The sequence below is a fragment of the Cornus florida genome, unplaced genomic scaffold (genome assembly GCF_030987335.1).
Source record: "Cornus florida cultivar Cherokee Brave unplaced genomic scaffold, ASM3098733v1 CherokeeBrave_3.0.0_Hap2_Chr04, whole genome shotgun sequence".
NCBI classification, from domain to species: domain Eukaryota; kingdom Viridiplantae; phylum Streptophyta; class Magnoliopsida; order Cornales; family Cornaceae; genus Cornus; species Cornus florida.
Genome location: NW_026775574.1, coordinates 105,899,439 through 105,915,555, shown reverse-complemented (window position 1 = coordinate 105,915,555; position 16,117 = coordinate 105,899,439). Strand labels below are relative to the sequence as shown.

General features: G+C 36.2%; 1 protein-coding gene across 1 annotated transcript; it reads right to left on the bottom strand.

Moving 5' to 3' along the window:
* Positions 1-98: 98 nt before the first annotated feature.
* On the bottom strand, positions 99-12,896 carry LOC132304526 (NADP-dependent glyceraldehyde-3-phosphate dehydrogenase-like). Its single transcript, XM_059802254.1, has 9 exons — positions 12,547-12,896; positions 12,189-12,382; positions 11,666-11,794; positions 4,313-4,432; positions 4,024-4,160; positions 3,536-3,691; positions 2,812-3,190; positions 934-1,050; positions 99-585 (listed from the first exon to the last, which is right to left on the bottom strand). Exons 1-9 carry the CDS (start codon positions 12,689-12,691, stop codon positions 472-474), a joined length of 1,491 nt encoding a protein of 496 aa, XP_059658237.1. The 5' UTR covers positions 12,692-12,896; the 3' UTR covers positions 99-471.
* Positions 12,897-16,117: the final 3,221 nt, after the last annotated feature.

Below are 16,117 nucleotides of genomic sequence, written 5' to 3'. Positions count from 1 at the left end.
CTAATCCTATTTCATCACACAGAATTAAACAATGTTTTATGTTACCAACACTAAACATTCGAACAGCCTGTTTAATCAAACCAAACTGACCAAAAAAAAAAAAAAAACTACTCCGGCTTGAAACTAACCGGAATAATATATATAAATAAACACACACAGATACAAGTAAATTTATAACCTAATGACAATATCAACCCATGCTATAGTAGGAGTGGGGAAGTTGATTACAGTGCTCTTGATTTTCGTCATCATAAAAACGGCTTGAAACTAGCCGGAATAATATATATATATATATACTGATACAAGTAAATTTATAACCTAATGACAATATCAACCCATGCTATAAGTAGGAGTGGGGAAGTTGATTACAGTGCTCTTGATTTTCGTCATCATAAAAACGGCTTGAAACTAGCCGGAATAATATATATATATATATACTGATACAAGTAAATTTATAACCTAATGACAATATCAACCCATGCTATAAGTAGGAGTGGGGAAGTTGATTACAGTGCTCTTGATTTTCGTCATCATATTTATACTGTTGGTAATCCCTTGAGAACCAATTCCACTGTCTTTCAAGCCCTGTCACAAACCAATGATTGAGCATTCAATTCTCGAAGCAAGGTAAAAAAAAATCAGCTACAAACTTTTAGACTTGAAAATCAAGTTTCCGGAACAAAAAGTGCGGTACAGAAAGTGGTTTAAGTCAAGGAAATAGATCAGAAGATGTCATTCATTTGAATTGCGAAAAGGTCCCAAATTGTTTATGATGAGTGATTTTCTCTGCAAAGCTCTTGTAAAATCGTGTGAAGTCATCCATAACTTTCTCAAAATGTCAAAATAATATGATTCAACAATTGAAGACTTCGATCCAAACTAAAAATGTACAACTTCAGTATGTTGAATCAGGAGTATGGGACGAGAACGCACCTGGAAAGGGAAATGATCTGGTCCACGAGCAGGGGCTGAGTTAATCTGAACCGTTCCAGTTTCCATGGCATCACCAATTAAAATTCCTTTGTTGATATCTTTCGTAAAGACACAGCCCTGTGTTTATGCATGGTTTAGTATCAGTAAGGAAAGAAAAGTCTCTTCTCTGCAACTGTCGCATATTATTAGTCATTTCTTCAATATTCCACAAATGGAATGCACATGCGCTGGTTGCTCTCTCTCTCACTGAATTTTTTTGTTTATAGGTCCCTTATAATAATCATTAATGGTGGGTCTTTGAAAAAAAAAACTACATTGCCCCACACAATTCTTTTCTTCTTTTTCCTTTTTTGAAAAATATTGTTTATAGAGTTATCTTAATAATTATTAATGTTGAGTTTAAAAAACTTACATGAGACTCATTAAAAATTCATTAACACCTTTTTATTCTTGCTTTAGAAAATTCAAATCCAGGGAAAGAAAAAATAATTTTATTTTGGGGGTAGTCCTTACAAACAAAATATCAATGTTATATTCAATATTTATATATATAATATCTATTATCTATATAAATTCACGAGAGGGAAGTTCAGCACTTGACAGTCTCATTTATTGGCTGGAAGTGTGCTCTTCTATCTCTCTCTCTTTTTGATTTGCCTTTTCGTATTAGTTTCTTCATTTTATTTATTTAAGTTGTTTTATCCTAATTTTTTAGGTTATAAGTTCCTCATTATTCAGGTTATATTAAGAATAGAAAAGTTATTATGCAAGTACTCTCACTAAGTTTGCTCAATCTGACCATTGAGCTGCAAGGCTGTAAATGTCAGTCTCTCAATCTAACAGTTGCTAGGATGCAACCCTGTGAAAGTCCTCGTGATAGACATGCTCGTAATAATCTATATTAAGATCAATGTTTTCAAAAAAACAACACATCATAATGTTTTTATATATTTTTTTATAATTTAAAAGTATTTTTGGCTTCGTCCCCTAATAGAGGGGGTGGCTTAACAAAGAGAAACAAAAGCTGACTAAGACCAAAACAGGAGCTGATGCCAGTGCCAAGATAATGTGGTAGAGGGTAGGATGCCCATCAGATAGGAAAAACATCCATATGACCCAAGTGGAGGCATGAAATGTCATTGAAGCAATTGCACATTATGCAAATGAGAGGTGGAAATCAATCTCTTATTTCGATACTCAGAGAAAAGTTCCAAAATAAAGGAAAGATGGGAAACAAAAAGAGTGAAGGCCTTGTTTTCATGTTTTGCTGATTGTGCATAAATATCTGATGGAAATAATAAAGAACGACATATTTTTTCAGTTTCCAACAAAAATTTAATCCATATCGGCTAGTGCCTGTACTGATCAGTACTATTATTATAACTTGCAATTTTCATCAAAATCAAGGATAGGAAGCATTCAATTAACAAAAATGCAAAATCTCATTGAAATTAACTATAGACGGGCCATATAGAAATTTTGAAATCGAACATCTTGAAAATGAAAAATGTTAGCAGCTCAAAGTTAGAAACGTAGTTTCCAAATGAATCTGACTCTTTGTATCTTTTGTGTTCTTTAGGAGCCCCTCATCATTCAATAAATTCTTCACTATCTCTAAAAAAATCCTAACAAGATTTGAAATTTGATCATTTACTAGAGACAGTAAAGATTGCTATGTTCCTATCACTTATTATTTACAACTATGAAACCAATTAGCATTAGGAGTGGGAATTTTTTTTGATAAAAACAAACAAAGAAAGTAAGTCAAAAGAGATGACCAAGTGGGACTTTGGCAATTGGGCTCTGACTAAAAAATACCACCTATATGCTTAACTTTACATAAACCTAGAAGAGGAAGATCAATAGATGTCATCATACCTGGAGGCCAAAATTACTAGCATTACAATGGTGGATTCCTTCTTCAACAGAGTTGATCCTGATGACTGGTACAACTGGGCCAAATGGCTCCTCCCAAGCTATCCTCATATCCGGTCGAACATTGTCTAACAATAATGGCCAAATAAGGTTGCCCTCCCGCTTGTACTCCTGGCAAAATGTTGCCCCCTTCTGCTTGGCATCCATTACAAGCCCTTCAATGAAGTTAGCAGAGGACTCTGTGACAACTGGAGTGATATCACAGTCATTCTCAGGCGGTCCAACAGTCAACTTTTCAACTTTCGCATTAACTTTCTTGACAAGATCATCAGCAACGGATTCCATTACCAGGACAACCTTAACGGCAGTGCATCTCTGACCACTGTTAGATGTGAAAGTACACAGCAATTAGGATGATTGCATCACTGGTATATTAAGCCATGTTGATCCAAAGCATTCATAGAGCAGAACAGCCTCTAGAAGTCATTTACTATTTGAGATAATCTAAGGTACCAGAAAATTTGTGATATGTAAGTACACCCATGGAAGGAACCGGTGTATTTTTCTGGACGATTTGAGAGTGCGTAGTTTATTGTTAGATGATATACATGAATTTTTTAGAATTCGGGCCACAAATCCACACCTTAATTCAAAAGTTGGACTTGTTCAACATTGTGAACAATGTATCAGAAAGACTGCAAATATGAAGTATTGCATGTTCAATCACCTGTAAGAAAAACCTCCTTTGACAATGCTAGATGCTGCCAAATCCAAATCAGCATCTTCAAGAACAATACAGGCATCTTTTCCACCCAGTTCCATTTGAAGAGGGATCATGCCTGCCTTCTTTGAGATTGCAATTCCAGTGTCTCCACCTGTGAAGCTGAGTAAGAGTAGGGAAACTCATTAGCTTGGAGCATGGGGCAGTCAGTGATAGCTAGAAGCATGTGAAAGAAAGAAGCTTGAACAATGTTTCCATTTTGTTCCTGATTTTGAAGTTTGTTTGGTTCCCAATTTACAGGCCAAGTAATGAAGGGGGCACATTTTTCATTCCACCAAATAACGTAGGTGAAAGCTTTTTCTTTATTAGAATGAGAAAAGCGCCTGCATGTGGTTTGCAATGCATGATATGAATGGCACTATATAGTCAGAAAAGGTCAAAGAACACAAGAAATTAGTAGAGTTTTAAGCATTTCAAGGTAAGTAAATAAATACCTTATACAGTTCACTCCTGGATGCATTGTAAGGAAATCACCAATCTCAGAACCTTTTCCTGTAACACAGCTAATAAGGCCTTTAGGGAAACCAGCCAAGTGAAAGCAATGCACCATGTGGAGTGCAGCTACAGCACCCTACAAGGAATAAATCCGTGATTCAATGGAATCACTAAATTTATCAAAAATGAGTCTATTGGGGTGGCTATTTTGTTAAATGAAAGGCAGTTTCATATAACAATTTTCCATGCATGGAACAGGAGAAAGATAAAATCTCAAAGGTTCAATACCTGGGTTGGAGGTTTGAGAACAAGGGAGTTTCCCGCAATAAGTGCAGGTGCAATTTTTGAGACAGCAAGATTGACAGGATAATTAAATGGTGGAATAGCTAAAACCACTCCAATTGGAATCTGCATTTGGTTGCAACCATCAGCCATGCAAGTCAAATTCAATATGCAATTTATATATTTTCTTATTTTTGTTGAAAAAGAGATATTTGGTTTTAATAAGACCATATTTTAGGGGATATGATAGGCGTGTAAATATAGATAGTCAATGACCAGATTTTAGGGGATATTTTAGTGTATAACCTATAGCTTCTATTAGTGCACAGCCTGTAGCTTCTGTTAGTATACAGCCTGTAATTACAGCCTGTAGTTTGCTGTCACAGCTTGTAGTCAGCTTGTAGTTTCCTTTTTTTTTAGCCCCTTGTATGTCCTATTTAACTAAAGCATTGTAAACCATTCAAAAGAAGGCAATATACAGATTTCTTTCAATCTTGAAATCGCCTATTTGGTATCAGAGCATCTTACCGATTCTTCTGAAAAAAAAACCCCTAGCTGTTCCTTTTTTTTCTCTTCCAAACAACTCTAATCACCATGTCTGATGACATACCTGAGTCCAAGACCAAGACCTTTGAGTCCCAAGTCCAAAACTCTCAGACACACTACGTCCAAATTACCACAATTCGGCTAAATGGTGAAAACTTCCTTCTCTGGTCCCAGTCCGTGCGGATGTATATCCGAGGCAGAGGCAAAATCAGCTACCTAACAGGAGAAAAGAAGGAACCAAAACCTGAAGATCCATCCTACTCGACCTGGGATGCAGAGAATTCGATGGTGATGACCTGGTTGGTGAATTCTATGGAGGAGGACATCAGTTCTAATTATATGTGTTACCACACAGCAAAAGAACTTTGGGACAATGTCAACAAAATGTATTCAGACTTGGGAAATCAGTCTCAAGTCTATGAACTAACGCAGAAACTCGGAGAGATCCGTCAAGGAGATAACAGTGTTACAAAATATTTCAACTCTCTGAAACGTTTGTGGCAGGACCTTGATTTGTTCAGCGATTATGAGTGGAAATCATCTGAAGATTGCAACCATTACAAAAAGAAGGTGGAAGACAACCGCATCTTCAAGTTTCTCATTGGACTCAATGTCGAGTTTGATGAAGTGAGAGGCAGAATAATTGGACGACAACCCTTGCCTTTAATCGGTGAAGTCTTCTCCGAGGTTCGAAGAGAGGAAAGTCGCAGGCTGGTCATGCTTGGAAAAAAGTTATCAAATGGTGCTGTTGAGACCTCTGCCTTGGTCGCATCTGAAGCAAATATTGGCAAGAAACATAATTAAAAACCCTGTCTTTGGTGTGACCACTGCAACAAGCCTCACCATACCCGTGAAACCTGCTGGAAAATTCATGGTAAACCAGCGAATTGGAAGAGTAAGCAGGAAGGTAGATTCAACCAGGAAGGCAGATTCAACCGAGCCCCATCAGCTCATGAAGCCGAGGCACTTCCCTTCAGCAAAGAACAAATGGATCATCTTCTAAAATTGCTGAAATTCAATTCCTCATCTGGTACTCCTAATGTTTCTCTTGCTCAAACAGGTAACAACCCGAAGGCCTTATCTTGTCGTTCAAATTCCAGTGTTACCCCATGGATCATTGATTCAGGGGCTTCTGACCATATGACAAGTTGTTCTCATTTATTTCAAACTTATTCACCCTGTTCTGGCTCTGAAAAAAAAATCAGAATAGCTGATGGTTCTTATTCTCCTATTGCAGGCAAAGGTTTAGTGAAACTTTCAAAAATTATTGATCTTAAGTCTGTCCTTCATGTCCTTAAGCTTGCTTGTAACCTTTTATCAGTTAGTAAATTGTCCAAAGACTCTAATTGTCGTGTTATCTTTTTTGAATCCTATTGTGAATTTCAGGACCAGAGCTTGGGGAAGACGATTGGCAGTGCTAAGATGATAGATGGTCTCTACTATTTTGAAGATGATATTTCAAGTAATAAAAAGGCTCAAGGTTTGAGTAGTTTTCGTTCTATCCCTATTAGAGAACAAATAATGCTATGGCATTTTAGACTAGGGCATCCTAGTTTCCCTTATCTTAAAAAATTATTTCCTTCTTTGTTTAAAGGATTGGATTGTTCATCTTTTTATTGTGAGAATTGTTTTTTATCAAAGAGTCATCGTACTACGTATTCTCCTAAACCTTACCAAACATCAAAACTATTTTATTTAATCCATAGCGATGTTTGGGGCCCTTCTAGGATCACAACTCTTTCTGGAAAAAAATGGTTTGTGACTTTTATTGATGATCATACACGTTTGTGTTGGGTGTATTTAATGAATGAAAAATCTGGAGTTGAAAAATTATTCAAGGATTTTTATATGATGATTAAAAATCAATTTCAAACAAAAATTGGCATTCTTCATACTGATAACGGCACCGAATACTTTAATGAAGTTTTAGGAAGTTTTTTAACAGAAAAAGGAATTTTTCACCAATCCACTTGTGTTGACACACCCCAACAAAACGGAATTGCTGAAAGAAAGAATAACCATTTACTTGAAGTTTCTCGTGCCATCATGTTTTCAATGAATGTTCCTAAGTATTTGTGGGGTGAAGCCGTTTTAACAGCAACATATTTGATTAACAGGATGCCGACTCGTGTTCTTAATTATTTTACACCCCTTGAAAGCCTTAAAAAATCTTTTCCTGAAACTCGGATTTATTCAAACCTGCCTTTGAAAGTATTTGGGTGCACTGTCTTTGTCCATTTACCTAGTAGACTTCGATCTAAATTGGATCCTCGGGCTGAAAAATGTGTATTTGTTGGGTATGCCCCGAATAAAAAGGGGTACAAATGCTTCAATCCAACAACAAAAAAAATGTTTATCAGTATGGATGTTTTTTTTTCTAGAAAATCATCCTTATTTTCAGAAAACTTTTCTTCAGGGGGAGAAAGAGAGTGAAGAAAATTTTTGGGAGATTTCTACTAATATTCCCTTACCTAAAACTATTGTCTCACACTCTATTACTCCAAACACTGATCTTTTTAAACAAGAAAATGATGTTCTAGAATCAGGAAACCCGGGGCCTCCTAGTCCTAATCTGCCGAGCCTTACTGTATCTCCAACAGGGGGAAAAATCCTACCAACGGTTCCAAAAAAACCGAATCCTGAGCTTCTGGTTTATAACAGAAAAAAGACTCATCAAAAGAGTAGAGAGCCTACTATTGTACCTGAGCAAGGCCAATCAGAGGTCCCGAGCAATGACTCCCTGAACACTCAAGGTACTCTAAATCCTAACTTGTCTACAGTTGTCCCTATTATTTCTAACCGTACAGAGACACCTAGCCAAGTTCCTGTAGACCTTGATATCCCTATAGCTGTTAGAAAAGGAATCCGAACCTGTACCCAGCATCCCATTGCCAAATACTTGTCTTATGATAAACTTTCCCATAAACATAGGGCCTTTACTTCAAATATTTCTCACTTGTTTGTTCCAGGAAACATTCAGGAAGCACTAGATGATCCGAATTGGAAATCAGCAGTGTTAGAGGAGATGAATGCTCTTAAAAGGAGTGGAACGTGGGAGATAGTTGACTTACCCAAAGGAAAGAAAACTGTTGGGTGTAAATGGGTTTTCACTATTAAGTGTAAAGCTGATGGTAGTGTGGAAAGGTACAAGGCAAGACTTGTGGCGAAAGGTTTTACGCAAACGTATGGCATTGATTACCAAGAGACGTTTGCTCCTGTAGCAAAAATAAATTCTATCCGAGTCTTATTGTCGTTGGCAGTCAATTCTAATTGGCCATTACATCAATTGGACATAAAAAATGCCTTTTTAAATGGAGACTTGGAAGAAGAAGTGTTTATGAGCTTGCCACCTGGGTTCGAAGGAAAACACAGTCAGAGCAAAGTTTGTAAACTCCAAAAAATCCCTGTACGGTTTGAAACAGTCTCCAAGAGCGTGGTTTGAACGTTTTGGAAAGGCTGTGAAGAGTCATGGGTATCATCAGAGTCAGGCAGACCATACCATGTTCTACAAACACGGTGAGGAAGGGAAAATTGCCATTTTAATTGTGTATGTGGATGATATAATTTTGACAGGTGATGACATTGAAGAGTTGACCAGACTGAAGAAGAAACTTGCTAAAGATTTTGAAGTCAAAGATCTGGGAGCATTAAAATACTTCCTTGGAATGGAATTTGCCAAGTCAAGAGAAGGAATTTTCGTGAATCAACGAAAATATGTACTTGATTTGCTTAATGAGACAGGACTACTCGGGTGTAAAGCTGCTGACACTCCAATTGAAGCCAACTTGAAGTTAGATACTGCCGAACCCGAGAATATGGTTGATTGTGAAAGATATCAGAGATTGGTGGGAAGACTAATTTACTTATCTCACACACGCCCAGATATAGCATTTGCAGTCAGTATGGTGAGTCAGTTCATGCACTCTCCTGGACAGGAACACTTTGAAGCAGTGTACAGGATTCTGAGGTACTTAAAGGGCTCACCAGGTAAAGGACTTATGTTCAAGAAACAAGGTCATTTACAAGTGGAGGTGTACACAGATGCTGATTGGGCAGGCAGTATAGTTGATAGACGATCTACCTCAGGATATTGCACCTTCGTTGGAGGAAACTTAGTCACGTGGCGAAGCAAGAAACAAAATGTAGTAGCGAGGAGTAGTGCAGAAGCCGAGTTCAGAGCACTCGCCCATGGGATTTGCGAAGCTATATGGTTAAAAAGACTCCTTGAAGATTTGAAGGTTATTGTTTCTCCTCCAATGAGAGTCTACTGTGACAACAAAGCTGCCATTTCAATTGCTCATAATCCAGTCCTCCACGACAGAACCAAACATGTGGAAGTTGACAAACACTTTATCAAGGAAAAGCTTGACTGTGGTATGATTTGCATTCCTTATGTCTCTACTACTGAACAAGCTGCAGACATCCTTACCAAAGGACTACACAAGAAACAGTTTGAAGTTTTAAGAAGCAAGCTAGCTATGGAAGACATCTACAAGCCAGCTTGAGGGGGAGTGTTGAAAAAGAGATATTTGGTTTTAATAAGACCATATTTTAGGGGATATAATAGGCGTGTAAATATAGATAGTCAATGACCAGATTTTAGGGGATATTTTAGTGTATAACCTATAGCTTCTATTAGTGCACAGCCTGTAACTTCTGTTAGTATACAGCCTGTAATTACAGCCTATAGTTTGCTGTCACAGCTTGTAGTCAGCTTGTAGTTTCCTTTTTTTTTAGCCCCTTGTATGTCCTATTTAACTAAAGCATTGTAAACCATTCAAAAGAAGGCAATATACAGATTTCTTTCAATCTTGAAATCGCCTATTATTTTTTATAAGTAAATCAATATAACACTTGCAGAAATACAACCATGAATAGTACCTAGAAACATGCATCTGCACAGATGGGACGCATCCCCCTATATGTGCCAACAACTTCTTCCCTTAAGGCAACGTGGGACGTCACATACCCCTATATATAAATGTCTTTATACCTAACCCGAATATTCTTTCCGCACTACTATGTCATCACCTCTCCCGTCTCTTCGACGCTATGCTTCTCCCCTTCTATCACAACCCCTTCAGCCCACAAAACTCTTCTCTCTCCCTCAAACCCATTCATAGTCACCTATATTTTCAGTTGCAACCTCTAATTAGGCATGAATGACGGCTTGATTTCATAAGTATTATTCTGTAGCTCATGAACCAATGTTAGATCTCTCTTCTTAGGCTTCAATATGCCGCTATATAAGGAGGATGAAATCGGCGGATCATTGCTTGAAGTTGTATGCCACCAAGTTCGGCTCATCACTGGTACATGCTTGCTCTATTGGTTTGTATATATAGGTTTTTTTATATATTTGTATTTATGTATAAGTCTGTGAATAACATGAATATATGGAATTTAAGTGTACTTAAAAAAAATAGTGTTTCTTCTTCTCATTATTGTCACTGAATTTGTGTAGAACGTGAGTAGCACGGGCGGGGAGGGGTTTTTTGATACTAGCTGCAATGGGGACGAAAAGCCCATCTCAAAAACGTCACGAGTTCGGAATGGGCATGGGAAGAATATTTCCTATTCCATTTGGGGATGGAAAGGGGTTGCCAGCCCAGTTGCCATCTCTAGTTATGTTCATAATGTGTTTTCAGAAAGCCAACTTACAAGAGGAAACAATAATTGTTTGTATCATGATGAAGCCACAGAAAACCGAAGACGATAACAAAATTTTTAGAAACAAGAAGTAATCAAGTTTTACCACTATCCAAAAAGCTCACTCCATTCAAGACATTGAGTATATGCCTACCTCGTGAATACAACAACCAAATTAAGCCAGTATTCAGATGTAAAGCAAGCTTACTGTCATTACTGGAAAGGTTTAAGACAAGGCACTCGACCGTTCAATCCAGGAGGGAACTTCATAGATGTCTTGTCCCCAAGAAAAGTTCACTGGTATTAGTAGACCCTTATTTGAGATAAAATTAGTTATGTTCACGTTCTTTTCGGTTGCCTATAATAAAGTATTTTATGGTTTAGGGATGCACGGTGGTTAACTGTCTACATTTTCTCTTAGAAAAATAAAATCACCAAGTAACAGCTTAACCACCCTTGAAGTGATTCAGACGGAAAATCACACAGCACAGTCAAAAGACACAAAAAATTCGCCAAATTTGTTTTGTTTGTTTTGTATTTTTATTCACTGAACTGAAATTGCATTAAAATGGGATCACATCATTCTCACATCCTCAAGGCCCTCAACTCATAAGCCTCAATGTTATCCTTATTCCTTGCAATACTTTTAGCTTGAATCAATGACACCTCCTTGTTAGTGTAGTCATTGTCTTCATTACACATGTTATATATTAGTCAAGCACTCAAGCCTGCTCACCTCCAACCATACTTACGTTGGTCAACTGCTCCAAATGAAGTAATAAAAAATAAAAATAAAGGATAAAACTTTTTTACAAGGATTCTTCTAGCTATTTTATTAATTTTTAATATGGGTCTACTTAAATAAAAAACAATGATCTGGGATATTGGAATTGACTTTGCTACATGAGGTGTTCTGCTTCATATGAGGAATAGTCAATGAATCCCTACATAAAAAATATATATGGAGAGGTTCATTTCATAATCTCCAAATAGAAGAATGGATCTCATGAGAATATCCCAAAAATATTCCCTTGATAAATTTTAGTTCCATATGAAGACAAAACAGCTTTACTGAAGTGACTTTATCAGCATAACCAAAGCAGAGACACTTGGCCAAAAAGTAAATAAATATAATAAATGCATAGCAAAATTGAAAGAAATTACCTTGGAAGTGAGACAATATTTGGTCCTTTCATTCCCAGGAAAACTATCAGACACCAGAAATTTCCCTTCCCCAAGAGTTCTTACACCATCCTCAGCACAATATGACACCAAGTCCCCAGACCTCACAACCTTCATTAAAAATCACATTAAACACAAAATCAATATATACTCACATAACGCATTAATTGTTAACTGTGCCAAAGCGAAACTTTGTGCAAATAATGTCAAATATTATGTGTGTATCTAGTAAGCCCCTCTGACATGTTTTAAAACCGAGCTTGTGCAAAGCGGATAATATCTAAATAGTGGATCCTAATATGTGGTATCAGAGCCAATCTCTAGAAATATGAAGAGAGTGTACAAGCCCACGAGGGTCAAGCCACAAGGGGATGATGCCCAAGGGAGAAGTTGTATAATATAGGGATATATGTATGTATTTATTTATATGAATAGTTTCAATTTCTGCCCAAAATGACCATTTAGCTTGCAACCAAAGAAGACTAGTAGTACTAGTACAACTTACTTCAGTCACAGCATCCTTGGCTGGCTTGGCAATTTCTTTGACAAGGCACTCAGCCATGGCATTTTTGTGCTCTTTCAGGATTGCTGCTGCCTTGTGAAGTAACTCAGCTCGCTTCCACAAGGGCGTCTTCGCCCACGATTTCTGTGCTTGCTTTGAAGATTCCATGACCTTGTTCACTTCTTCTTGCGTACAAGCTGCTCAAATTCAATACCCATAAATATATATATATATATATATATATATATACACACACACACATTAAAATCTTACAACTTTGGAAACCCTTTTTATGACACCAATTTTTTTCTTTTTTAATCAGAAACCAAATTGATCATCAAAGCTCGATGTAGATATATACCTTGGACCTTGTACTGGGTCTTTCTGGTTGTTGGGTTGATGTTAGATACAGATTTACCAGAGGTTGACACTTTCCATTCGCCATCTGCGTAGTATTTGAATACATCACCTTCTATGATCTCTGCAAACACACCAGTTCCTGCCATTCTTAAAAATCTATCTTAGTTCTTGTTGTTGTTCTTTTTCTGAGTGAGTATTAGAATTACAGAGAGAAAGGGTAGAGAGAGAAGGTGGGTTTGGGAATTATGGTGATTTGGTGAAGGTGTGAGAAAATTTCAGAGGTGAGTAGTAGTATTTGACTAGTAAGATGAACGCTAGTATATTTCTTTTCTTTTTCTGGAACATTTGTATGCGGACATTGATTTTGTTGGCTGGTTCATGAAAGAGCCAAGTGGCCAATTGTTTTTGTTTTGGGTTGGGCTAATTTACTATTTCATTTGGGCTGCCACGTGGTAATAAAATGCAACAAGTGTGCATCAAATTCACCCTCGAAGCCCATGTATACACACACACACACACGGAGTACATCATATAAATATGTTTGACCCAAATTAACCATTTATTCACTTACACAAATTTTAAAGCCCAACTCAACATTAATACTCATTTATAAAGCCCAACCTAAAGCCTAATACTGTAGTTTCATTTTTTAAAAAATTCAATAACTCAAGCCCATCATATATAGATATATAAAACTAGTATAACCCTTGTCTCATCATTTTCACCCTCTTCTTCCAAACCAAACCCTAGCCGCCACACTAATCAGTGCCCTCTTAGAATCACTAGTCCGCGCCCTATGTCTAAGTGAAGAGATTAAAAAAAACATAGGCTCAAGTAGGTGAAACACACACACATGATATTCACACACAAATGCATAAATTTGAATGTAAATAAGCTTGGTCGAGCTGAGCTCAAATAGGTGAAGAAAATACTGTGAGCTTGAATTGAGTTCGACCCGAGCTCGAACTATTTGACTACATGACCGAGTTGAGCTCGAACAAGCCAATAATAGGCCGGCTCATTTACAACCCTAACCTAAACCCCATTTATATTGGTACCAAACAATTTGGCATTCCAAGTACCTCATCATATAAACCTTACACGCTCATCTCCATCACCCACCCTACCACACTTTAATATATGTTGGGTTTCCTTCATTTAGATTGGCACCCATCCTTTTTCCTAATTATTTATGACTTGTATGACTCATCTGATAGTACCAGATTTGATTGATGATGACGACATGGGAAGTTAGCATTTATTCAATTTTATTTAATTGGTCTCAGTGGTACAAGTTTGTTTAATATATATATATATATATATACACACACACACACACCCATGATACATGAATGACCCGACTTCACGAGTCGAACCAAACGTGAACATGTTCACAAATGAAAGAATTGAAATCGAACAGCCTCAAGTTTGGCTCAATTCAATTGAATCATGAAAATGCTTCATTTCCACCACTTACGTTTATTTGACATATTTGAAAATCAGAAGACATGTTTAATTGATTTTGGTGGCACCTCATACGTGAAAGGGGACTCATCAATGCGCGGTTTCCTATCATTTACTTCATATAGTTTCTCGAGAACCAAACAAATCATATTCAAGTCAAGCCATGTATTCTGTTTGGTAACATTCCAAGATAGATCAGGAGTTCTTCTAAAAGAAACTTTAATTCTATAATTTTGTAAAGATGCCTCAATAATCCGGTGATCAGTGTTTTTAAAGTGTTAGGTTTCGATTTTCTACTCTCTTATACTTATCATGTACGTATAGTATATTATTACATTAGTTATGCAACAATAAAAATGCTCTTTCGAGTTATACGCAGCACAATGAATTCCTATTTGGTTGTCAAGAAAATGCGGGAAAATCTTGAGTGTCACACGTTTTCATTGTTGTGAAAATTGGAAAACCATAACATCTACTGAACAGAGCCTAATCAATATTTTTTTTGACAGATTAGAGTTGAGAAATGCAAATGGTGGTGGGTGTGGTCTGAACACGCATCTTCATGGTGATCACAAATTTATTAAGTATTACATCAACTTCAACTTTTGTTCAATAATATCTGACAAAATATGGTACATATATATATATATATACATAATTATATACACCTATATTTTATACACACGATCACAAACGGAGGAATTAAAAAAAGTCCATGAAGAGAGAGACTCGACAAGAGTGGTGCAACTGAGGGGAGGTAGGTGTGTGATGTCCCCCACCATAGCGAAAGTTCATCAATGTCAACAAGGGTTCCATATTCTTCAGAAATAAGGGCCCCACCTAAACTAAGATTTTTATATGGGACTGACTGTTGTGCCATCGATGAGAGATTAGGGTTTTTGGGAATGGCTCCATAGATGCTTATTTCATTTCTCAAAACAATTTTAAATTGGGAAAAAAATTAATTATTATTTTCTAAAACTTGAGTTGAAATACAAATCCTATTTTCTGAGAATTCTTTTATAGTTTTTTTGGAATCTGTTATATACTTTCAAGAGTGTTTCAGAATCATGTCCTGTTTTTCACATGTCAAGTTGGTGAGACTATCGAGTTAAGAATTACGACATATCAATGTGTGTTTTTAACGTTTTATGCTACTATAGTAAATATTATCTCACAAAGATTCTCGGCGTGTTTGATAATCCATTTTATTGCTTAATTTTAATGGATTAAGTGTTTATATTAATTAAGTACAGTCGATAACAAAATTTAAATGTCATTCAAAATAGTAAGTATCTTATGGAGTAAAATTTTAAGTGTCAAGAATATTTACCCCATACTGAATATTGAAAATTCAAAAAAATATTTATTACAAAATTTTTACAAGCAAAGCATGAAAGCACCTTTGGTTAAAAAAATGTTACAAATTGGAAAAATAAAATAGTTAGTTAAAGGGGTCATTTATTTTTTATTTGATATTGTTCATTACTACAGTATTTTTACTACGGTGCAGAAGGAATCGGAAACACTAATTTGGTGCTTCCAGTTTTGGCCTCTTTTTCATAAAGGTTTCAATATTATTTAAATTACAATAAACATTAACAAACACGCTTCTGCGTACTACTCTATTGCATTCCACCGTTTCAATATTATTTAAATTACAATAAACATTAACAAACACGCTTCTGCGTACTATTCTATTGCATTCCAACGTCCGAAGTAAAAATAACACTAAACAAAAACATTTGCAAACAAGACCTTAATTTTAAATTTTATCAAACAACACTTTAATATAATATAGACTATTTCTCCTCTTGGAATGTTTATCTCAAGAGTTGTTGCATCAATCGTTGACAAAAATGGAGCATTACCGATGCATTTTTTTTTCTCTTTTTATGCAACTCCAATAAATATGTGATGTTGTTTATCTCAATAATTATCACATCAATTGAAACAAAAATGAAGCATTACCCATAACAAAAATGTAGTACTACCCATCTGTTTTTTTAATGCAACTCCAATAGATCTTTATTGTCAATTCAATAGATCTTCATTGTCAATTTAATAATTGTCATGTATCTATTATCATTTTCCATATCAGATTGTTT